The sequence below is a fragment of the Amaranthus tricolor genome, chromosome 13 (genome assembly GCF_026212465.1).
Source record: "Amaranthus tricolor cultivar Red isolate AtriRed21 chromosome 13, ASM2621246v1, whole genome shotgun sequence".
NCBI classification, from domain to species: domain Eukaryota; kingdom Viridiplantae; phylum Streptophyta; class Magnoliopsida; order Caryophyllales; family Amaranthaceae; genus Amaranthus; species Amaranthus tricolor.
The window spans coordinates 308,125-332,677 of NC_080059.1; the positions used below are offsets into that span (position 1 = coordinate 308,125).

General features: G+C 33.6%; 2 protein-coding genes across 6 annotated transcripts; one reads left to right on the forward strand and one right to left on the reverse strand.

Annotated features, from left to right (window-relative positions):
* The first annotated feature begins 2,092 nt into the window (after nucleotides 1-2,092).
* Nucleotides 2,093-5,086, forward strand: LOC130798170 (dof zinc finger protein DOF5.6-like). Its single transcript, XM_057661057.1, has 2 exons — nucleotides 2,093-2,289; nucleotides 3,450-5,086. The coding sequence occupies exons 1-2, from the start codon at nucleotides 2,239-2,241 to the stop codon at nucleotides 4,437-4,439; spliced, it is 1,041 nt and encodes a 346-aa protein (XP_057517040.1). The 5' UTR covers nucleotides 2,093-2,238; the 3' UTR covers nucleotides 4,440-5,086.
* A 6,282-nt stretch (nucleotides 5,087-11,368) lies between these two features.
* LOC130797621 (pantothenate kinase 2-like) lies at nucleotides 11,369-21,353 on the reverse strand. Of its 5 annotated transcripts, none has more exons than XR_009038914.1 (3): nucleotides 20,709-21,347; nucleotides 12,372-13,236; nucleotides 11,369-12,291 (listed from the first exon to the last, which is right to left on the reverse strand). XR_009038914.1 is itself a non-coding variant. In XM_057660286.1 (3 exons), exons 1-2 carry the CDS (start codon nucleotides 20,995-20,997, stop codon nucleotides 13,082-13,084), a joined length of 444 nt encoding a protein of 147 aa, XP_057516269.1. In that variant the 5' UTR covers nucleotides 20,998-21,347; the 3' UTR covers nucleotides 11,369-12,854; nucleotides 13,040-13,081. The 5 variants fall into 5 exon arrangements, 4 of the variants coding, with proteins under 4 accessions (XP_057516269.1, XP_057516268.1, XP_057516267.1 ...); XM_057660286.1 differs by having other exon boundaries at nucleotides 11,369-12,854; nucleotides 13,040-13,236; XM_057660285.1 differs by having other exon boundaries at nucleotides 11,369-12,961; nucleotides 13,040-13,236.
* Between the last annotated feature and the right edge of the window lie 3,200 nt (nucleotides 21,354-24,553).

Sequence of the window (24,553 nt, forward strand, 5' to 3'; positions counted from 1 at the left end):
TAATTAAAAATGTATTTTGATAATATGTTTATAACTTTTAAGACAAAGCCCAATAGATAAAATTTATATTTTCACTCATCAAAAATTTCAAAATAAACATTTTGTTTCTTTCAAAAATGAACAAACCCTCCAATACTAAGACTCTACTCATTTGATTGTTCTAATACAAGCAATGGGTGACAATTTGACAAGTATATATTTAGATTTGTATTTTTTTTCTTTTCGTCAAAAGAAAAAGAAAAAGATTTGTAATTTTGTGAGCTGTGTGTGACAAGCGATGAAAATAATCGTAAAAATCAGCTGCTTCACACCAGAGTTAGATCAGACAAATGTTGAAGACATCACAGCCGTCAAATACTACTGTCCCTTTTCTTTTGAAGCAAATGTCAAATGAGAAAAATTTAATAAAAATAAGACAAAGAGGGTGTTTGATAAATGAGTGATAGCTGATTATAGTGGCTGATTTGACTAACTAATTTTATTAACTGGTTTGACCAGCTGATTTTGAACCCACTGCTATAAGAAGCTTGTTCAAAAACAGCTTATTCGTATCAATAGGTTGTTTAAACCAGCTAATTCACCAAACACCAAAATAAGCTTATTTGACCATCAAACCCTCTATTTATATCAAAATAAGCTAAAATTGTTCAATAAGTTAATTTAAAAAAATAATGATAACTAAAATAGAGATAATATAAATTTATAGATTAATGAGAGTTGAATAACTACATCTCACTAGAAAAATTCTCACATAAAAGAATAAAATGTACTACTCTGCTATGAGGAGCATTAAATAGTGGAAGTTATATTAACTCATTTGAGTCATGCCGATGTAAGAAACGGGACCCACGAGATAGATCAGAATTATTTCGGACAGAGACACCAAGGTGGGACCCGACATAAAAGATTTCATAGCGCCGACGCTTCGTAGAGCACCGTAGTTTAAGGTTCCTAGGAGATAGGGGCGGGGCTACTCGTATTTGGGACATCATCATATCCATCATTAGCTGGTTAATGTGGTTATGTGGGGTTATTCGATAATTATGCCATGATTATCCTAATTGCTCCCTTTGACTAAAATTATAGGAGTAATTAGATTAGAATGACGAGGCAAAGTAAATTAATATAAGAAAATTAAAAGACAATGCAAAATATAAAAGTAAAATTAAATCATGATGTCGCCCAAATTCATATCCTAAGACAAGATTAAAGAACAAAATTTTTTTGAGGCTATTTTTGTAGAATTTTGATATTTTAAGTTATCTTTTGTGTCTATTTGATCAAAATAACAATGTTCTTTTTCATATGTCCTAGCTTATTCTTTTGCAAAATTTTTATTAGAATCGTCTAATGACTCTCTTTATTTTTTTTTGCAAAATTTTTATTAGAATCGTCTAATGACTCTCTTTATTTTTTTTATTCCTCTAAATATCATCCACACAATCTAAAAATTATTATGACCTTTTGTGTATATTTGTATCATTTTATAGTATTACAAATTCATAAAAACGTATATAGAGTATGAATTAATTAGGTGTAAATTCTAGTAATTATTTTATCATTCAATCAAACTCTCGTATCTGAAAGAAAAAACATTAATATAATAGAAAAACTAGAGTACTAAAGAATAATCATTGATCAAATTATTTTCTCTGTATCTTTTAAATTTGGTACATCATGTAAATTGAAGTAAAGGTTTTTTAGAGTAATAATTTCTCTCTTCTAAGAAATTTTTGTCACTTTTTTAGTTTGTTTCACTAAACTTTGTTGTATTTGTATTTTAGGTCATGACACATGCATATTTTTTTATTCTCATTCACATAGAAGTATATATTTAACTTAAATTTTTTTATTTCATTTATACATTTTTTCTTACTATCCTATAATATATTCTTTTTCTTAATTATTTCTAATAAGAAATGCGTATAAGGTAAATTTGATGGGATATGAATTAAAGGGAATAATATGAGAACGTAGACGAAGTAGCACAAAAATCGTGCATGGACCAGCTAGATAGCAAAGAGTACTCTCAAGATAGGACATAGAAGTAGTACTCCAAATATGGTGGGACATATAAGCATGATGTTAAAACGTGAGCCGTCACCTTTTTCTTCCTTCATATTCACGACCAAATCCACTCACATTTGCAAGAGATCACTTCTCTAAGCTTAACTTTCTCTCTTAAATTTTTTATCTCCTGTCTCATATTTCTTGTTCTATCTCTCTCTGCAAAGTTTCATGGCTCATACTTCTCTGCAAATCTGCATGGATTCATCCGACTGGCTTCAGGTATATATATTTCTGCCATAATTAATGTCATGCAACTCTTTATATACCGCCTAATAGACACATAAAATTTATTAAGTTGAATTCCAGTATTAATTGATGTGCTATTATATATATAATATATATATTTACTCATCTAAATTCATGTAAATTTCTCCTTATTTCCATTAAGTATTTATATCCCTAACTTGAAAATTTATTATAAAATTATTTGGTAATCATTATAAATAAAGGTTAATTATCACTTACATTTTCACCGTTATCATTTCTTGTCAGTCTATAAGAATTTAGAATATATATTTCGTTCCGTCCAATTTACTTTTGATGCACTTGCTAAAAAAAATGGAGAAATCAAGAAGTCTCTTTATTAATTATGATGGAGTATAACTTATTATTTAATTTTTAATGGGTTTGTATATTAATCTTCAAATATTGCAAGCAGAGAAAAATTAAATGAAAATTACACTTTAATTTGTTTTAAGTCGTCGTAGTATAAGCAAAAATCAGATTATCTTACAGCTCATTTCTTCCCATATTTGTATTATTAATTAGTATTATACTCAAATAAATGTTGACACGTATTGGTATTATTCTCTTCCTTTTTCAGTTTACTCAAGTAATAATAATCACTATATACATATATATATTTAGATTATAAATACTTCAATATCATTGTATTCACTAATCTAAGAATATTTTACTATTTTTAAGTAGTCATATGGAATCACATGTGTAAGAGAAACGTATAGAATTTTTAAATTTTATAGGGGTGAAGTGGGTTTAATTGGTATAAAGGCGTAAAAAAATTAAGTTTAGTATGGGAGTATTGTTTTTCTGTTTAAATTTATACGTACTACATTACAAATGAGATCTTTTTTTCAATTGTAATACATCAAATTTAGGACGGTGGGGAGATGGTTTTTTTTTTAAATGTCACATTGTTACCCATTGCTTGTCTTAGGACTGCAATCAAATTTAAATACCCTATTTATTACTTTGATTTTTAAAATATCGTCATATTGCAATAAACTAATTTAACCAAACACTTAATGTTACCCTTATACCCTTATGTACTCTATCAACATTATCCATGTTACTCCTAATAAAGCTGTTCATGAAAATATGTATTTGCATTGACATAAAATTCTTTAAACTTTATTTAGAGCACATTGTCAGAAGAAATATCAACAAGCCGGCTAGACTCATCATCCTCACCCTCAGGAGGAACCACAACAGACTGTATGTTAGCTGCAGCTTGTTCTTCGAGAACCGGACCGCCATTAATGGACAGAAGATTGAGACCACCCCATGACCAAAACCCAAAATGTCCAAGGTGTGATTCAAGTCACACCAAATTTTGCTACTACAACAACTACAGTCTATCACAGCCTAGGTACTTTTGCAAGACTTGTAGGAGGTATTGGACTAAAGGGGGAACCCTTAGGAACATTCCAGTTGGAGGTGGGTGTAGAAAGAACAAGAAATCAAGCTCTAAAAAGTCCAATGATCCACAAAACCAACCCATTAACGGGTCAATCACGGGCCTCGGCCCACCCTCTAATTCTAATCCTGTTGATCTCCAACTCTCATTCCCTCATGAAGTGCAATTTCCTCCTCACATCGCTAACCTAATCGGGGCACAAATCGGGCTTGGAGGGGGGAGTTTCATGGAGGAAGGGCTAATTAGGCCCATTGATTTCATGGAGAGTAAGTATGAGGATTTGGTAGGAGGTAGTAGAGGGCATGATCATATCATGGGGAGTGATCACTTTAGTCTATTGGGTGGAACTGGACTAGGTTACAATAGTAATGAGAGCAATACTACTACTACTACTACTTTTGGTGGTATTTATTCTTCTGATTCTCCTTTTGCGTTGTCTTCTAATGAAATTCATGATGAGAATCCAGGAATTAGCTTCATGAATCAAAGAATGTTGCTCCCATATGATGGGAACAATCATCATCATCAAAGTGGAGTAGATGTGAAACCTAACCCAAAGGTTTTGTCCCTTGAATGGCAAGACCAAGGTTCTAACAATGTTGCCAAGAACACATCTTTTGGGTACAATGTCAATGGTACTAGTGGTGCCCTTTACTCATGGAGTGGCTTTATGGGTGGTTTTCAATCACCTACCACAAACCCATTAGTTTAAATTAAACTCGGTTTTTATCTGAACAATATTTAACTTCTACTTACCATCTAAAACAACTTATCTGCAACAAATCAAACATCTCTATATTGACCAATGCAAGATCGAGTATAGTCATAATTTTTTCTTATTCTTAATATTACTTCAAACGTCCTTAGTTATTTTTCCCTTTAATGTATTAGATGTAATGAAGATTGGTTGAATCTAGTATGTATGCCTCTCAAGTCACAATGTAAACATAGGTTTTCTTAATGAGCCAAAGGTCTTAAAAAAAAGGGCATGTACTATGTAGAGAAGGTGGGTCATGCATGTACTCCAAATAGAATGACAAGCAAACATGATGAATTGATGATAATGTGAACGAAAGCTTCTTCAAGTCAAAAAGGGAGTACATACACACTACTCACTATAAAAGACTGCCTAAGAAATATTAATGTTAGTCCTTGTGATTTTGCTTTCATTCCATTTTGTTGTTATCTTTGTTGGAAGACAAGCTGAGGTTGTTGAGATTTTATTGTCCACGAGGAAAGATCCTAAATATATATTAATGTAATATTGTGTACGTTTAATACACAAAATTCAAGTTGTTTATTTGTACTTGACATTTGACAATATGTTTATATATGTTAATGATGAATGTAGTTTTCTTTGATTAATAGGAGTCATATATATATATATATATATATATATATATATATATATATATGTATATATATGTGGCAATATTTTTTGCTCTACTAATTACTGAACGTTATATTTATATAAAAGTGTTACATAATTGTGTTAATTAAAGATAAAGTGTGACAAAAGTGTTACATAATGCCTTTAAAAACAAGTATTATTATGCCTTTAAAAACAAGTATTATTAGTTCGTCTTACGTAAATTCATTTTTGTAATATTGATATGAGTTTATAATAATGGTATTAATTAAGAGCAACAACTATCAATAATATTTGGTTTGTAATTGCTAGTTTTAAGGTCATAAGTTGGAGAATGGGGATCTTTTACGTACAATAAAAAGAAAATTTTGAATCATATATATATATAGATAAAATGCTAAATTTTGATCTTACATTTTACAATCTAAAAATGAAAAAGAGAAAGGAAGAGTATGAGAAAGAGAAAGGTAAAATTCTCAAGGAAAAGGTTTAGGGGTGACATGAATATGATTTAAGATAATATTCTGATATTCACTTTAATCCATTCAAAAAACATTCACTTTAAATTTTGAAATTTTAAACAAAACAAAAATTCTGCACAATGAGAAAATGGTCCTATGATAAAATATGAAATTTGCAACCATATTTCCCTCCCTATCTTTTTTGCATGCAAGATAATGCCAAAAAGTGATATTTGGGTTAAAGGGTCAAAAGACAACCCTAGCTACAATTCCACTTTAAATCATAATCATTTAGGACGAAATATTTACATTTGCCTTTTAAATTTTTTAAAGTTTCAGTTGGGACTTAAATTAACTTGATTGTTATTTAACGATGTAAATTATGATTGAATCTTTGTTCTGCTAAAAAATAAAGAAGCCCGTAGTTAGGTATCATTGCTCCATGAGTTTATAAATACCAATACTTTTTGGAGCTCGTTTTTGTATGAGAACGTCTCACTATGAGACGGGCCTATATATTAGTCTAATTTTTTAATTGATTACTTTATTAAGATCGTAAGTGATCGTTTTAAGGCTATAAGTAATCACTCTGAAACTATAGAAAATAATTTTCTTAAAATTATAAGTGACTACTTTAACGTTATAACTAATCACTTTAAGACCGAAAATGTGTATTAGGCCAGCGTAACAAAGATGGTCTCATCATGAGACCATCTCATTTAAGAATTAATATACTTTTTATTTTAGTTGTTTTTTTAACTTTATTTTTCTATGTATTTATTTTGGTTAATGATCACCATTTTTATAATTTTTATCCACTATCTTCAATAATTTTCTTTTGTTTTTAATCTTATCCACACAATTTAATTATCTCTACTATATTTATTTAATATGCGTGTAATGTCATGTTGTTGTAATCTCTTAGAGATGGATGGTGTAATGATCTGTTTCGCTTCATTTTATAACACTAATTATTTAAAATTTACCTATACTTAAAACAATTTTTTAAAAAATAGGGATTGAAATAGACAAAAAATTTGTGTCGCATCAGAACATTGTGAGTCATGTTTGAATGGCTATGTGTTTAGTGAGCTATGTATAGAAATCATGGCATCGAGCACCACCCTTATGCAATGGTCCGAGATGCAACACGAGCAAGCGAGCTATGCAATAAGCCAAAACACAAATTTCTTTTAGCTGGTCTCTGGAGAAACCGTCTCTTTGAAGACATATTTTCAAGCCCAATCCAATAAATATTAATGCATACTTATCTTATTCTTAATGCCTATTTACATTATCTTTAATGTTTACTTACCATATCTTTAATGCCTACTTTCAATATCTTAAATGTTTACTTACATCATTCTTAATGCCTACTTACAATATTTTAAAAAACATATAATGAGCTGATCAAATTAGAGATGATCTCTCAAAAAGATCGTATCTCACAATGAATTCGTGAATTTCTTTATTTTTGTCAATTATTTCTCATAAAATTGTGATAATTGGGAAAATTTGAAATAAATAAGACAATTAAACAACTTATTTCCCAAAATAAGCTCCGTGAAAACTTATTTCCCAAAATAAGCGTCCGTACATCCAAACCTAGGTTTGGCAAGAGTCGCCGTTAGTAACAGCGAAAGAGAAAAAAAAAATTAAAAGCCCAAAGTCGCTGTAACTAACAGCGACTTAATGCGTTTTAAGTTTCCAGTTCTCAGTTAGTTCCTTATTCCAGCTGACGAGGTGAAGGAGTTACCAGTTAACCTTAAAGTCGCTGTTAGTAACAGCGACTTTGGGCTTTTAATTTTTTTTTCTCTTTCGCTGTTACTAACAGCGATTTTACCCGATGCTAGCCTTGGATGTACTGACGCTTATTTTGGGAAATAAGTTTTCACGAAGCTTATTTTGGAAATTAAGTTGTTAAATAATCTTATTTTTTTCAAATTTTCGATAACCACCTCCTTTTTGGGTGATCACACAACGACCGAATTCCCGACTAGACATCAGTGACCAGAACTGTAGTGGCCGCAATCATGACAAGGCTGGTTTATCTGCACGTTAACTGTAGTAGCTCCACCACTCTCGTAAGGGTCGGGATCCCAAGAACTGGCTGGAGGTCAACTAGCGCCATGTCGCTTGTTGGGAGCATAGGGTAGAGCTGCTGGCCCAAGGTGCGCTGATCGACGCTGCAGGCGCACCTACTACGGCGGATTACATGCCGTGGTTCCTCTCCATCACTCGTCGATGGATGACACCACGAGGTATCATGCCGACAGCCCAGTACGCTCCCGCAGCACCGACGATGACGCACTTTGTAAGTATTCTTCAACATTGATTATTATCCATACAACTTACACGTTATACATTTCATTAATACTTAAGTCTTACTGCAGGCATAAGGCATTGCATCAGTTATCAGCTCCTCCCAAGAGGAGCCCGTACGGGAGATTGCCCAAGGCATACTCCTAGGCACGCAGTTTCAACACTTCATTCCGGAAGTGACTGCGCCCCACACCACTACGTACGAGTACGAGTCATCTCCTCATCACCTCGACGTTCATCTTGAGGAGGTTGACTTAACGTACCCAGACTACGGTGCCAGGTCCTCACAGGGTGCCACATTATCACATTATCAATCACCTCTCCTACCCGAGCGTCATGCGACGGCCTCTTACTATCGTAGGAGGCGTCGTAAACCGTCACAGTTAGACAGGGTACAGGAGGAGGATTAGCATTAGAATACTGTTTGTATATATTAAACATTTGTACATACTTAATATTTGTAACATTTGGTCTTTTGTGTATAAATTGTAATATATATGTAGATGTATATATTTTTATCGTATATATTTCATTCATGTTCAACGAATACATATCAAATTACATAGTTCATTCGTTAACTTAAACCACCGATGCTAACTAAGATTGCTTCTTAAACTTTCTCATAATCCTTTCAGTCTTTTCTTTCCTATGTGCCATATCATCTATTTGTCTCTTGAGATTACATTCCTCATCTTTAAGCTCTTGTTTTTCTTTTTCAAGCCGTATTATTAGGTGTCTCTGCCATTTGGTACCCTCCGGATCAATCCATCTAAAGTATGTGCATCCTAATCCTTCAACCAAGTAGAAAGGGCAAGCAACAAAATCACACTCAGGATCAAAGTTGCTCCAATCTGTATTAATCTCAACTTCATAACCACAATCACAAAGCTCTTCAATACAATGTTCCTTTGACATCTACATAATACATATAATATAGTAACGTAAGTGAACTTTCAAAAAAAGTATTAACATTTATAAATTGAGAGCAAAACTAACATAATACCTTATATTACCTTTAAAAATTGATTGAAAAGAAGAAGAATGATGTAGAATGAATATAATGAAGTATTAGAAATGATGGAGCTATTTATAGAGCATCATTACAACGACTATTTTCAAGTTTCTAACGACTATTTTTCTAATTAACAACGACTACTTTAGTTCATAAAAAAAAATTAAGGCCAAAGTCACTGTTAGTAACAGCGACTTAAGGAATTGACTGGTCAACTCCTTAAGTCGCTAAGTCGCTGTTACTAACAAAGACTTTGGCCTTTTAATTTTTTTTTCTTCCTCTTTCGCTGTTAATAACAGCGATTTTACCCGAGGCTTGGCTTGGATGTACGGAAGCTTATTTTGGGGAATAAGTTTTCATGAAGCTTATTTTGGGAATTAAGTTGTTAAATAATCTTATTTTTTTCAAAATTTTCCCATAAATTCACCAACCACCTCCTTTTTGGGTGATCACACAATGACCGAATTCCCAACCAGACATCAGTGACCAGAACTGTAGTGGCCGCAATCATGACAAGGCTGGTTTATCTGCACGTTAACTTCACAGAAACAATAAATTAATACTCCTTTGTTTTTTTTTTCTTTTTTACACAGTTTTTAATGCAAATTTTAAATCTCAATATATCTAAACACACATAATAAAAAATCATAAAAAATACATAATAAAAAGGCTTCATTGGGACGAATCAAATTTCTCTCTCCTTAATGTGAAATATTCCAAATGGAAAGAACATTAAAGTATGGAAGGAATAGTAATTAGTATTAAGGGTATTGTTTATTTAGAAAAGGAAAAATTACTTAAAATTTTTTAACCTATTCATGATTTTTCAATAATAATCCTAACTTTAAGGGGTATTTTCCTAGAGTAAATCGGGTGACCGGATGACTTGTTATAGCAAGTTTAAATTTTAAAAGAGAAAAGATAAATTGAAATAAAATGTCGAAAAAAAATGTTAAAAAAATTTATGATTTTTTTTATTATTTAGTATTTTTTATGTAAAATTTAAAAATTTTTCTCTAATTTTAAATTAATTTTCAGTTTACTTTTTTGGTGAATTGACTACTATAGCAGGTCATCGGATTACCCAAATTTACTTTAACTAAATATTTCCTTAAAGTTGAAATTATTCATGGTTAATCAATAGGTGGGATTTTTATTGTGTATTAAAGTTGAAAAAATCATAAAAAGGTTGAATTATTTTAGATAATTTTTTCTTTAAAAAATTATTAAAAATTGTCCAAATTTGAAAATTTCAGGTTAGTCTAGAGCTAAGGTCTCGCTATCGCAACCTCCTCATCTCTTTTAATAAAAATATGATCTGCCGTCATGCAATACTCCCTACCCGAACCATGATCATAATACATTAGAGCCACAAAATGCATTGTACAGCAAACAATAGATGATTCATACAGTACATAAGCCAAATGTGAAATTGTTTAATAGCGTAAGTGTAGACTAATACTTCATCTTGATGGGTTGTATACTATATCAAATGCTTATTTATCAAACACTATGTACATCGAACATCAATCGAATGCTCTAAGCCTCTAACAACCTTTCAGCAAACATTTCATCCGAAAATATTTCAGTTTGCTGGCTCGAATTTGCAGACACAGTTGTATATGTTGTCGTTAAGCAACTTCTCTGCTAACCTCTGGTTCTTTACCATTGCGAGCTGCAAAACGTATATATTTGGGATGTGATACAGAGGATTAATAACGTTAAAAACACTCAAAACGCATTGATCGGAGTACTAGAAGACATTCGTTATCTATAACACCGCTCACCTTCAAAATGTCACATTTAAACTTTGCATTAAAATTAGCGTGAATAGCTCTGCCTATGCCTTCCAAAATAATCTACAAAGCACATTCTTCCTGCATAAAAGTTGTGCAAGCACACGAAAACAAGTGACAAAACATTATCTGCGCGAGTTCCCTGAACAAAAAGTAGTTTACACACCAAATCAGCATCTTTAGCAGCAGCTGCTAACTTGTCGTAAGTCAATGCATGGACTACCACATCCATTCTCAACAACCATAACTCATTAGTGGCACTGAACTCTGAAGGCATACATAATACCATGATACCATGATACCTATATTGGATAAAAATTGGGGAAAAAACTAAAACAAAATAAAAACCCAATACTCAAAGTCATCTAAATTGATTATTTTGTTTTGTTTTTTTGATTCGGAAATATAGATCTATATATTGAATTTACTGTTTGTAGGTAATAATTTGAAGAAATTGATGAGTGAGTAAAAAAGATGTCATCAAAGATATTTCATAACGAGACATGCTAATTGTTGAAATATAGTGACTCGAACAAGTCATCATATGGGACGAAGAAGACCTCCGCGGGTCGTGTAGAACTCCGCGGGGCGCGGAGCTGTCTCTGCCTTGATCCGCGGGGCGCGGAGTTGCTTCTGATCTCACTCTGCGGCTCGCGTAGTTTTACACGGTTCGCGTGGCACGTTTTTGGCCGGTTACTCTTAATATTTGATGGTTTTTTGTATTTTCTTAACCCTAATTTCTTTTATTATAAGGTATACTATATAAAGGCCCCATGTAATTAGAATTAGAAGAGGATGCAATGCAAAACACAAAGTGAGGAAAACTAAGAGAGAAAAAGCTTGGAGAGCCATTGTTGTGGTTTCTCGTGTTCATCTTGTAATATCCCGGTTTATGGTGAAAAGTTTATTTTCGGTGCCGGTGGATATTGCTATCACGTTGATAGTGAACCTCGTTAACTTATCAGTGTGATTTTCTTTATTGTTTGTTTGAATCTTTATTGTTTCATTATTGTTTTCGATCTTTGCTTCCGCTGTCGCACAACACTAATGAAGAAGAAACACTCATTTTCTTCAGTAAAACCAGACTCACTTCAGTTCCATGTTGAAGAAGCTCTATAGTAAGGGGAAGGATCCCTAAGACAATGTCAGCACCAGAATTATCCACAAAAAGCAACGCTCGTTCATGGGCAGGTGGCTTCTTGCCATCAGATCCAAGCATTCCCTCCTTAAATATGTCATAATAATCTACCTGATGCACAAAGCTCAAATTAGCAACTGTCATATTTAGTCAAAGCACACCTTAACAAAAGTTTTAATACCTAATTGTCATTACTACAATCATTGAACAATCACTTACGAATACCATAAGAAAAAAGTGAAACCCATCATGGGATTCGACTATTTGTTAGTTACACGGTGTTTTGACTTTGCTAGTTTGCTATGAAAGGGAAACAATCAAGAAGGATATCAGAATACTTTGCATCTTTTTGCGGCTCATCCTGTAAATCTCAATAATCGTCCCTTTGTGATAAAGCTCCACACAAGCACGGGATCTCCAGTAAAATATGTTTGCTGCTACCACACCCTCAATCAAGGTAAACAATCTAGCCTCCAGCACAAAGAATTAACTTGGGTAATGTTGCTTAGACACATCGTTGTGATGAAGAGATGTTAGAGCACATACCTCAGTCATGCCGTCAAGCTCCATGTAGAACAGCAAGAGAAGCCTCATTTTCTCTTAAGACACATGATTGAATAAAAGTTCACGAAGTGTATACAATCATTGCATGGATGAACAACCAATAAAATTCAAATGGGTAAATCATAAATGTACAAAATATGCCAATAATTATGGAGAATCCAAGTAGGAAAGCATCTTGTATATTGTCTATAAAAGATTTGAAATATTAAAAGAAAGACATTAGACATTGACTTTACCCTCTCTTACCCTCCCTTGATGTGGACAATATATGTGGTGTCCTGCAATGTACTTATGCAATATCCCTTCCTTAAAGATTACCAAAAGTAAGATGGGTATGTAATATCATGCTAAGTGATTCATATCCTCTAAGATGATCCCAATAATCAAGAGAAGATATTGAAAATCACAATTACCTTGATTACGACATTTTTGTTCACATTAGAAGGCCAACGAGCAACTAGATCCCTGCATTATACATAGAGGTTTATTTGTGATATCATATGCGTATATAAAAGAGATCTTACCACAATAGCTCCACCAAAATCTGGAACAAATATATGTGCAATGGTACCCTAGTATATTAATGGCATATTCTTACAAACTTCTCATAAATAGATAAAGAAAGAGTCACACTTGAGAACATGACATACCACCAAAGTGTAGTTTCTTTGACTTAATCTATTTTGGTAGTCTCAAACTTCACAAAATGAAGTCTTCCACCAAGTACAAGGTAGCTTCTCCAAAGTTTTATTTGAAATACCAAATCCTTGCTTCAATGACCTCTTCCGCTTATCTTCAACATATTTATCCTCATCTCTTGAAAGATAGACTAGCTTGATTAGGGATCCTACCACATCAATTGTTAGAATAATCTATTTGAGGAAAAGAATAAATCTGTCAAGGCAACCAGAATATTTCTCCAATATTCCATACATATTTAGGGCACAAAATATTCTGTATATTCTCATTATTTTAGGAAGCTTTTCTTGTATAAATATGATACAATGTATATTGGAATAAATGAATAAACACAGAAATTCAAACCCGTAAATTGGTTTATTCCCTTAATTATGGTATCAGAGCCAAGACGTTTCTGAGGTAGAAATCGTCTAAGCGGCTTCATCGTCTACCGGAATACTAAACCTTACCTGAAAAAGAAAGAATGGAGTCAAAAGACACCATAATCATGCCAGACCAACCAGTAACAATGGGACAACTTTTGCAACTGTTCTCACAGTTAAACACCAATAAGTCAAACCCACTGCCATCCGAAACATCCACAAGCACCACCACAATTTCAATCCCCACATTCTCAATATCAGAAAAGTTAACTCACCAAAATTACACCATGTGGTCCAGGTTGATGCAATTGGCCCTAAGTGGTCGGGATCGGCTCAACCATATCATCGCCGACCCACCACCACAAACTGACCAAGAGTACAGCCAATGGACCAGACGAGATTCGGTGGTTATTTCATGGATAATCGAAAGCATTCACCCGGATTTAGTTAACCAATTTATCGATTTCCCAACCGCAAAGACTCTCTGGAAAGGGATCGAAACCGTATATAGCAGTGGCAGTGATGGTCTCCAAATCTTTGACCTCACTGTCAAGGCTAATAAAATCGAACAAAAAACAGATACTTTGGAAAAATACTATAGCAATTTAATAACTCTATGGAAGGAAATCGATAGGAGGCAACCAAATCCGATGAAAGACCCAGAAGACAAAATTATTTACAACCAATTAACCCAAAAAAATCGATTGTATCAATTTCTTGCCGGGGTAAATGAAACGTTCGACAAAGAGAGAAGAGATCTCCTCCTCCAAGATCCGTTACCCACAGCAGAGGAGGCATATGCCTTCATAAGAAGGGAGATAATGAGAAGGGGAATCATGAAAAAGGAGCCCTCATTGGAGTTGGAATCATCGGGCTCAGGGGGTGTTTTCGCTGTCAGAGGGAGATCGGAGAGATCTTACCGGAAGAATGATGAGAGAAGCCATCTTCAATGTACCCACTGTGGTGGGATGAGACACACGAAAAGTGAGTGCTTTAAGCTTGTGGGATACCCGGATTGGTGGCCAGACACGAAAAAAAAGGGAGCAAAAATGGCCGGCCCATTCTCCGATCAGTCAAGATCTGGAAGAGCAGCAGCCGTTTCAAGCGTTAAATCAGACGAAGGTATGGCGGCCATGGTCAGAAAAGCAAAGGAAGATGAAGGAGAAAGGGAGACGCAGAGTCAGAAATGGGAAGGTGACCCTTCAAATGAAGGAAAATGTGGCCCTTCAAATGAGGGTCACACGCTTTTCAATGAAAAAGAGAGGAGAGACGTGGCTCCCTCTCGTCCTTTTGTTTTCTCTTGTGTAAATAAAAACAACCCTGTTAACGAATGGATCCTTGATTGCGGAGCTACGGACACAATGTCGTATGATAAAAATGACTTTTTTAATCATGTCCGACCTAAAAAAAATCTCATTAAAACTGCTAATGGGGAAGAAATTAAAGTCATGGGTGCTGGAGCTATTACCGTGTCAAAAAATTTAACATTGAATAATTGTCTTTTTGTTCCTAACCTTTCACATAAACTATTGTCCGTTAGTCACCTTACAAAGGAACTCAATTGCACTGTGCTTATAAAATCTGGTTCTTGTGTTGTGCAGGATGTTCAGACAGGCAAGATTATTGGGCGTGGTATTGAAAAAGATGGTCTGTACTACTTGGAAGAGACGGTTCAAAAAGGCAACGCAGTTCTTGCTCATGGGTCACGGGGGAAGCAACTGTGGACTTGGCATCGTAGACTTGGACATCCATCTGTAGGGTATCTCAAGAAACTTCTTCCCACTTTAGCTAGATCAAATTTGGACTTTAAGTGCGAGACATGTATTTTGGCAAAGAGTCATAAACACTCATATCCTAGTAGTTTGAATAGATCTAGCTTACCATTTATGATTGTTCATTCTGATGTTTGGGGACCCGCACCTGTTTGTGGAATGCATGGTTTTTTTTATTATATTGTGTTTATTGATGACTGTACTAGAATGAGCTGGATCTACTTTCTTAAACACAAATCTGAGGTGTTTGCAGTGTTTGTTGATTTTTATCACATGATATGCACCCAATTCCAAACCCAAATCCGTACCTTACGAACAGATAATGGCCGTGAATATGTTAATACTGAAATGCACAAATTCCTTGCTAGTAAAGGCATTATCCATCAAACTTCGTGTCCAGATACACCTCAACAAAATGGTGTAGCTGAACGGAAAAACAGAACCCTACTAGAAATTACCCGTGCCATAATGCTTGAATCCCATATCCCTACCACTCATTGGCCCGATGCTATCTCCACTGCTACCTACCTCACTAACCGTCTTCCCACAAAAGCCTTAAACTATAAAACACCTTTAGAATCCCTTCAAACCTACCTTCCCATACCTTCCTCACATTCCTTACCTCCTCGGATCTTTGGGTGCACCGTCTATGTTCATTGTCCAAAACGGATACGAAGTAAACTAGAATCACGGGCAATTAAGTGTGTTTTCTTGGGATATGGAAGAAACCAGAAGGGGTATAGGTGTTATGATCCAAAAACTCAACGAATGTACACTACGATGGATTGTGATTTCTCTGAATCCGAATACTACTACGCCCATCCTCGATGTCAGGGGGAGATGAAAAATGACGATCTCAGATGGTTAGCTAGTCCATGGATGTTGAACCCAGACCCACAAGAGCAATTAGGCAATGCTACCGAACTGTCTTTTCAATTCATACAACCCATACCACATCCAGTTGTGTCTGAACATCAGGTTAGTTCTTTACTTGAGCAAGATAAGATATGTGATACTGAGATTGTTGATGCTGAGACTGTTGATATTGCTGATAAGAATGAGGAAACAGGGGAAGAGCAGACAGGTGAATCCCAGGGGTACATACTCCCACCTCGCTCAACTCGAGGTGTACCCCCTAGAAGGTACGATCCGGATTATGAGGCCAAAAGATCGAAATATCCGATCGAGCCAGTTGTGGAGGATAACATGTCACAGAGTGCTTTAGCATTCAAAGCCGCTATCTATGCAACTGAACTTCCACAAAGTAGTGATAAAGCTATGCAGGATGTTAAATGGAGGAAAGCTATGGAAGAAGAGATTGATGCTCTACAAAAAAATAAAACATGGGAAAAATGCACCCTACCGAAAGGAAAAAAGATAGTGGGATGCAAATGGGTGTACACAGTGAAATATAAGGCAGATGGATCCATCGAAAGGTACAAAGCTAGACTCGTGGCGAAAGGGTATACACAGACATATGGAGTTGATTATTCAGAGACCTTCTCTCCGGTTGCTAAGCTGGATACTATAAGGGTTTTATTCTCCATAGCAGCGAATCTTGATTGGCCTCTTCACCAATTCGATGTAAAAAACGCCTTTCTACATGGAGAATTAAAAGAAGAAGTATATATGCAGGCTCCCCCAGGATTTTCAGGAGACTTTGGGAGAAATGAAGGGTGTAGATTACGGAAAGCTCTATATGGGCTAAAACAATCACCCCGAGCATGGTTTGGCAGATTCACTTCAGCAATGAAACAATTTGGGTATAAACAGAGTAACTCCGATCATACACTGTTTCTGAAAAAGAATGGAAGTAAGATAACTTGCCTTATCATCTATGTGGATGACATGATCATTACAGGGGACGACACAGACGAAATCAAGGTCTTAAAAGACAAGCTGTTCAAAGAATTCGAAATGAAAGATCTAGGAAGGCTCAAGTATTTTCTGGGGATTGAAGTCCTAAGGTCTAACAGGGGCATCTTTATATCCCAAAGGAAGTATGTGCTGGATCTACTAGCTGAAGCAGGTATGTTAGATTGTAAGCCTATTGAAACTCCAATAATGATCAATCATGGTTTACAAATTCTTGAAGATGGGGAACCGACAAACTGTGCGCAATACCAGAAACTAGTAGGGAAACTGATATACCTAGCCCATACAAGGCCTGACATAGCTTACGCAGTTGGAGTTGTGAGTCGAGCCATGCACCGACCTCAGATACGACATATGGAAGCAGTAATTAGGATCTTGAGATATTTGAAAGGAACTTCAGGAAGAGGGGTTCTATACCAGAAGAACGGTCACCTTGATGTAGTTGCTTACACTGATGCAGATTGGGCAGGGGACAGAGATGATAGGAGATCAACATCGGGTTATTTCACTCTAGTAGGTGGAAATCTCGTGACATGGAGGAGTAAGAAACAAAAGGTTGTCGCCTTATCGAGTGCTGAAGCTGAATTCCGGGGAATTGCCAAAGGAGTTACTGAAATCTTATGGTTAAGAAGACTCCTTACTGAGCTTGGCTTTATGCCCATAAAGAGCAGCGTGTTGTATTGTGATAATCAGGCCGCCATCAACATCTCAGAGAACCCGGTACAACATGATCGTACGAAACATGTTGAAATCGACAGACACTTCATAAAGGAAAAGTTGGAAAATGAAACCATTAAACTACCTCATGTTCGCTCAGAGGATCAGTTGGCAGATATCCTCACTAAAGCAGTAGCAACCCAGTCTTTCGAGAATGTTTTACACAAGTTGGGTGTTGGTGATCCTACGACCCAACTTGAGGGGGAGTGTTAGAATAATCTATTTGAGGAAAAGAATAAATCTGTCAAGGCAACCAGAATATTTCTCCAATATTCCATACATATTTAGGGCACAAAATATTCTGTATATTCTCATTATTTTAGGAAGCTTTTCTTGTATAAATATGATACAATGTATATTGGAATAAATGAATAAACACAGAAATTCAAACCCGTAAATTGGTTTATTCCCTTAATTATCAATAAAGATAAGTATTACATGTTATGACATAGAAGGAACTACTACCTTAAACATCAAAATAAAAGAGTCCAAAGTTACATGTTCAACTTCAAATTAAAAAGGCAACTTGGTGGAGAAAGACTATCAATATTAACATTCTTCATAGGATACTCAATTAACATCACCGTGAAGAACGAACCAAGAGATGAGATAATCCAACTTCATGGACCAACTAAATTCAGCGACATCTTTCATCTCCTTTGTTTTTCTCTTCTCTCCATTAAAGCCTAAAAGTAGCTCCTTATTTCACTTTGTATAAGTTTTTTTACTAATAAAAATTATCTTCACTTCATATTTGCTCCAATAGCCGGAACGGGTTTGCTATTAGGGTCGCGTTTGTCCTGCGATCCAAGACGAGCGTTCCCAATGTAGATCAAAGCTCTGTTCCGCAATCCAGGTAACACAGCTTATAGATCTTCATCGTGCAACTTCTTTCATGCAAGGCGCACAACACTATACTTATATTCATATAAAACAACTCGTTCCACATAGCATACACATCAAGTGATACAAGTATGTTTCTCATCCATGCATTAACGTGTGTCTCCCCTGGTACGTATCTTGCATAATGTATATCATCACACTTCATTAACTAAACTATTGTTGTAATACTCCGATTGATGAGATAGAGTAAAAGAGTTTGAAAAGGATATGATAGTATTACCCATGCTAACAAGGTGCATCTTCTTTTCCAACAAATTCATTTCCTATGAGCTCCAAAATAAAGCATATTTTGTATGGAGTTGTCTTAGGATAATTCATCTTTTAAAAAGTTTCCAAAGTGTGCACAAGTGAGGACAAGACATCGCCAAAAAACTTGTGTTGATTTGTGCGTCCATGGATAATCACCAGTTAACCTCCGATTGAGATAAGGCGTGTTACAAATGGTATTAGAACAATTGCGCGACTATGATTAATCATTAGTTCACCTAACATAACGGGCTGAATCATGGGGCATGATAGAGCTCATAATCTAAGCGCAACAAGGATGTTGCTTTCCTAAATGAGACTGAATGTAATACCCCAAGTTGAGATGAGATAGAGTAAAAGATTTGATAGTATGTCAAATATCAACAAGGTGTATTTTTTTCAACAAAGTTCATTTGCCAATAATTTCACAATTCAATGTGCTTAGCCTAGAGTAATCTTAAAATGGGTGAACTTATGAAAAATCTTCAAGATGCACGTAAATAAAGATAAATGAGGACAAAAAAATGTCATAAACGATTTCTGTTTCTTTATAAGGCTAGTCTACAACCCCTAAGAGATCAGGGTGCTACAAATAGACACTTTAATAACAATCCAAAACACAAGAGACCTCCACAATTAACTAGGGTATGATAAACAACTAATAAATTAGTACAAAACCAACATTGAAGGAATTAAATTGTTCAACCATCATCCCCAAGCAAATGAGAAAGCACAAAACTAACCAAAATCAACAAACCCAACAAAGTGATAAACATAAAACACAAAACGCTATACCAAAAGAGAGAATTATTTATGTATATGTAAAATATTAGCCAGAAGCAATTATGACAGAAAATTATTTGGGAAGATTAATTTAATTTTAATTTGGGAGAAATTAATAAGTTTAGAAGGTAATCTGGCAACATTTATCTGGGAAGATTGGAAGAACATTAAATGTACAACAATAATATTAGTGCATGGAAAAGTCACGTACAATTGGAAGACACTTGTCAATTATAGAGAGACATTATAAGCTAGTAGGACATGTGTTAGAAGCAAAGAGCACCATCAAAAATAAATAAGAAATTGACACGTCTAGGATAAGCACAGTAGCATGCAAGAGAATTTTGGGGATTGATGATATAACAAAGAAATGTTCTACATGCACAATAATAGACTATAAATACACATCAAGAAGTTCATAAATAGGGTAATTAATTTTTAACTAGCAACTATTATCATGAGAGAGATATATCAACTCTAAGTAATTTATTGTAAATAAGTTATTATATCTAATCTTCTAGGAGACCCACATTGAATTTTAGAAAAGCATTATAATTATACAATCATAAATCTAAGAAAGTGATTACTATCGTCATAAATAAATCCTCAAAATTACATTTGCCAGATATTAATTACAAATGACCTCACGTCAAAATAAGTTCAAAGTAATAATCCACTTTGCAGTTACAGTGGTCCTGGAAGGGCCTATTAGCAATTTATCTCAATCTGATACTGACTTGGGTGTCGGAGTGAGTCCCGGAAAGACATTTCAAGCCCTGCTAACCCCTTATTGCATTTTACAAGAATAACAATCTTCTTAAACGATCTTACTGCATCGCTTGACAAGATAGCAAAAACAGGCTTCCACCAGCACTTAATTTCACTTAATTTCTGATTAATTGCAAATTAGAAGATTAAGTTTATAATTAATTATCCAACAAAATCATACACAAACAGTTTACCTCCAATGTCCAAAGCCAGATGAGAGATATCATCATATTGATCAGGGAGCAAAATAGTAGGGTTTCTCTCCTCAAAATTCCCTTGAATAGCAGCACCACTAACATCAAGTTGTGGCCTTGAACAAGACCTGTGAATTGAATTTCCAACAGTTGGACTCTTTTCTTTCTCTTTATCATCTGTTCTTGAAGTTCCTTCTACTTCCCTCTCTTCAAGTAATTTACAACCACCATCATCATCGGAATTCGTTTCTTGAATTCCAAGAGTTGGGTCATTAGAAAATCCAGCCATATTTAACTTCCTCCTATATTTTTCTGGGTTTAACTTTCAATATATGTCCTGTTTCAACGATAACCAAGAATCAAGAATTATCTTTCATATACTGAAAAGTCAAATTGCCCAGAAATGAAATGATTATGAATATTCAAAAGCTTGAAGTGATCAATAGATAGATATATTTTGCAGAAATTTAGTTTTCTAAACGAAACAAAACAAAATAGTGGGTTGTTGAGAAGGGTTTAAGCGTACAACTTTCAAACTTGAGAAATTTCTTTATTTTTGTGGGAGATCAATGAAATTGCAACTAAGATGAGAATGTTGGTACTCCAGTAAAGCTTTTACATGTTATAGGAAATTTTAAACAATTCTATAGTCTACTTGAAACAAAATGTTATAGGAATATGTCTTATAAATAAATTTGTGTCTTTAATAATCACAAATTCTTATTTATAATTGGGCCGGTTCATTTTATATTTTTTAAAATATTGTAAGTATGCATTAAGAATGATGTAAGTAGATGGCAAGTAAGCATTAAGGATACGGTAAGTAAGCATTAAGGATAATGTAAATACGCATTAAAAACACGGTAAATAGACATTAATCTTTAATGGACTGGACTTAAGATATGTCTTTTAAAGAGACGATCTCTCAAAAGACTAGCTATTTAATAATATACTTCCATATACTAATCCAAGAAAGTACTTATATAACTTAATTTTGAATAAATTCGACCTTTAGATAAAAAAATCTATGTTAGAATCAAGAATCAACAAACGAAAGTTATTGAAGATTTTCAAAATCAACCTATAAAAAGTGGAAGATTAGAATCTTTTCGAGAACAAGATTGGAATACATTCTTTTAAACAATTTTTCTGAATAAAATTAGTATATACTTCCTCGGTTTTTTAGTTGCACCAAAATCATTTTTTACATTATTAATCATTTGATAGTATTTTACATATTGCGACTATTAAGAAAGAAAAAATAGTTATATGAGATCTTGTTTTATTCATCTCATTAGATATTTTTATAATATCAAATTTTTATAATTTTTAATTGAGTATAATTTTAAATATAAACAACCGATAAACGCATTAAACTGTGTAAAAAGATATTTGGGTGAAAATAAAAAGTAACGATGAAGTATTAACTCATAAGCCACAAATTGATCAACATAGTGTAAAACTACTTCTATATAAATATTTAGCAAATATTACAGGGGTTTTCTTGATGACCTATGAAATCGAGCTATTCTTGTGAGATACCGTCTCTTGGTGAGATGACCTTAAAATAAAAAGCTCATATGCTAATAATAATTGTATTAATTGGACTATTTAGCTCATATATGAAGAATATCTCACAGTAAAAAGCGTCTCTCACATGAAGTTATGAATTCCTCCATTGTACTTATGCTTGGGCTCTCTAGAAAAAAAAAATCTTGTTGCACTTGAAAGTAGAACTAGCAAACTTGAAGGATGTACACACATGTAAATAGGAAGTTTGTTAGGATTAGCCGTTAGGTATCTCATACGCATACAATAAAAATGTCGTGTCATGTAAAAAAATAGCAGGGAATGTGACTAATTTACAAAGTAGTAAACAATAAATGTGATCTATATTACCATACGGTTTTGAGATGATGTCCCACTAGACTAGTGACTAATTGACTTTCTTATTAGTTACTTGAAGTGAGTTCGAGTCTGGACCAAAAGCAAAAATAAATGCTCACAATCTGATAACATAATATCAAACTAACAAACATAAGACCTCTTAATACCAAGCTAAGAGTTACAAAGCAGGAGCAATAATATAGAACCATGCATGCATACATATGCCAACCTAAACAACATCTTGCTTTGTTCAGGGATTTCCAGTTAATATCATAATAGATGGATTTAATGATGCATGGGCAATAAAATTCATTATTATTTGTGTCTTGGATAAGATGGCTTGATGGAATTTGCACCAATACATACACACACATCATTCTTCTTTATCTTGATTAAGAGGAATTAGTCCACTTTTTACAACTTGAAGATTAGATGAGAATATTAGGTTCCTTTTAATACATTTGTAATATATATTATCATGTCTATTGCATATAACTATACAATACAAGTATATGAAATAACTCCAAGAAACTACCAACAAATTATTGTGATATATACTGTCTGCCACTTTTAGGATGTTGCCTAATAAAATAAAAATCATGAGACTATGTTTTTACAAAAACTAGCTATTTAGAACTTAGAAGTTCTACTCTGGATGCTCCCTCCCTCCCTTTAATTTTACACTATGTGATTTCAAAACTTATTATATATTTAAGTTATATGGTGCAAATTCAAAGAAATAGAAAGTAGTGTTTTACTATATTACTTTTATCGTCATTATGTGAGGATTTGTTGATTTGTTAATGTTCTACTCGAATTAATCTTATTTCGAAAATAAGACTATATCTTAATAAAAATGGAACTCCAATTTGATAAATAACTTTTTGGATCAACTTTTAGTTAACTTTTACTTTTTTTACAGTTGAAAATATAATTGGTTTATGTGTTTTTAATTAGTTAAAAAATTGATTTTTAAATTAAAAATAAAAAGATATTGTAAGCAATTTTTTCATTGATTTTTTAACGTGTTCATCATTTTTTTGATATCTAATACTAATGTTACCAAATAATAACACTTGTAAAAACTATAACTTATTCAAAAACCGATGAAATACGAGTGAAACAAGCTAATTAAACAAGTCAAGAGACTACACTAATAAGTAATAACCATTTGCGAGAATGACGATCTGGATCTCTAGCCCAATATCATCACATTCTTTTATTATCTGACAAATAGGAACCCACCAAAGATCATACTATTTCAATATTTAGACAAATTAAAAGTTGATACGTGTTATGAATTTTGGTTATTATTATTTAACCTTAACTAATCTGGAAAGGCAAACTAAATTATATATACAAGCCAAGTTTAAGCATGTAATTAAATAATTATCGTATAAGATGAATTTCTTATTAAGAAAAACATATCATGATCATTCACTAGCTAGTAAGTCATACGAGCATCAAGCATGTAATTAGTAGCCAACAAAGTAGAAGAAAGTTAATGCATGATCTTGCATCATTGATGTACGGTGTGATAACATTATTTGCATTACATTAGATTTTAATATTGGAGATTAATATATTGGAGCTATGGAGTGGGTAGAACCTACCTACTATGTGAATTTAAGTAATAAAATGCACATTATTTCTAAGAAAAAAGGGAGAAATGTGTGAATAATATGAATCTGTAAGTTAAATATATTGATAAAATTTAAAGAAAGAGTGTGAGTTATAGTCAAAAATAATAATGTGGAAAATTTAATAAGAAGAATTAAAAAGAAAAATGGGTTTGATTATTTGGAACAGAGAGGGAGTAGGCAAAGTATAAAATTTTAATTCACAACATTTTTTTTATTCTTCTTATTTTTAAACATTTATTTTATGAAAATATTTTTTGGGTTTTAAAGAATTGATTGATATAATGGATACAAAAAATACAAAATTTAGCATTACAT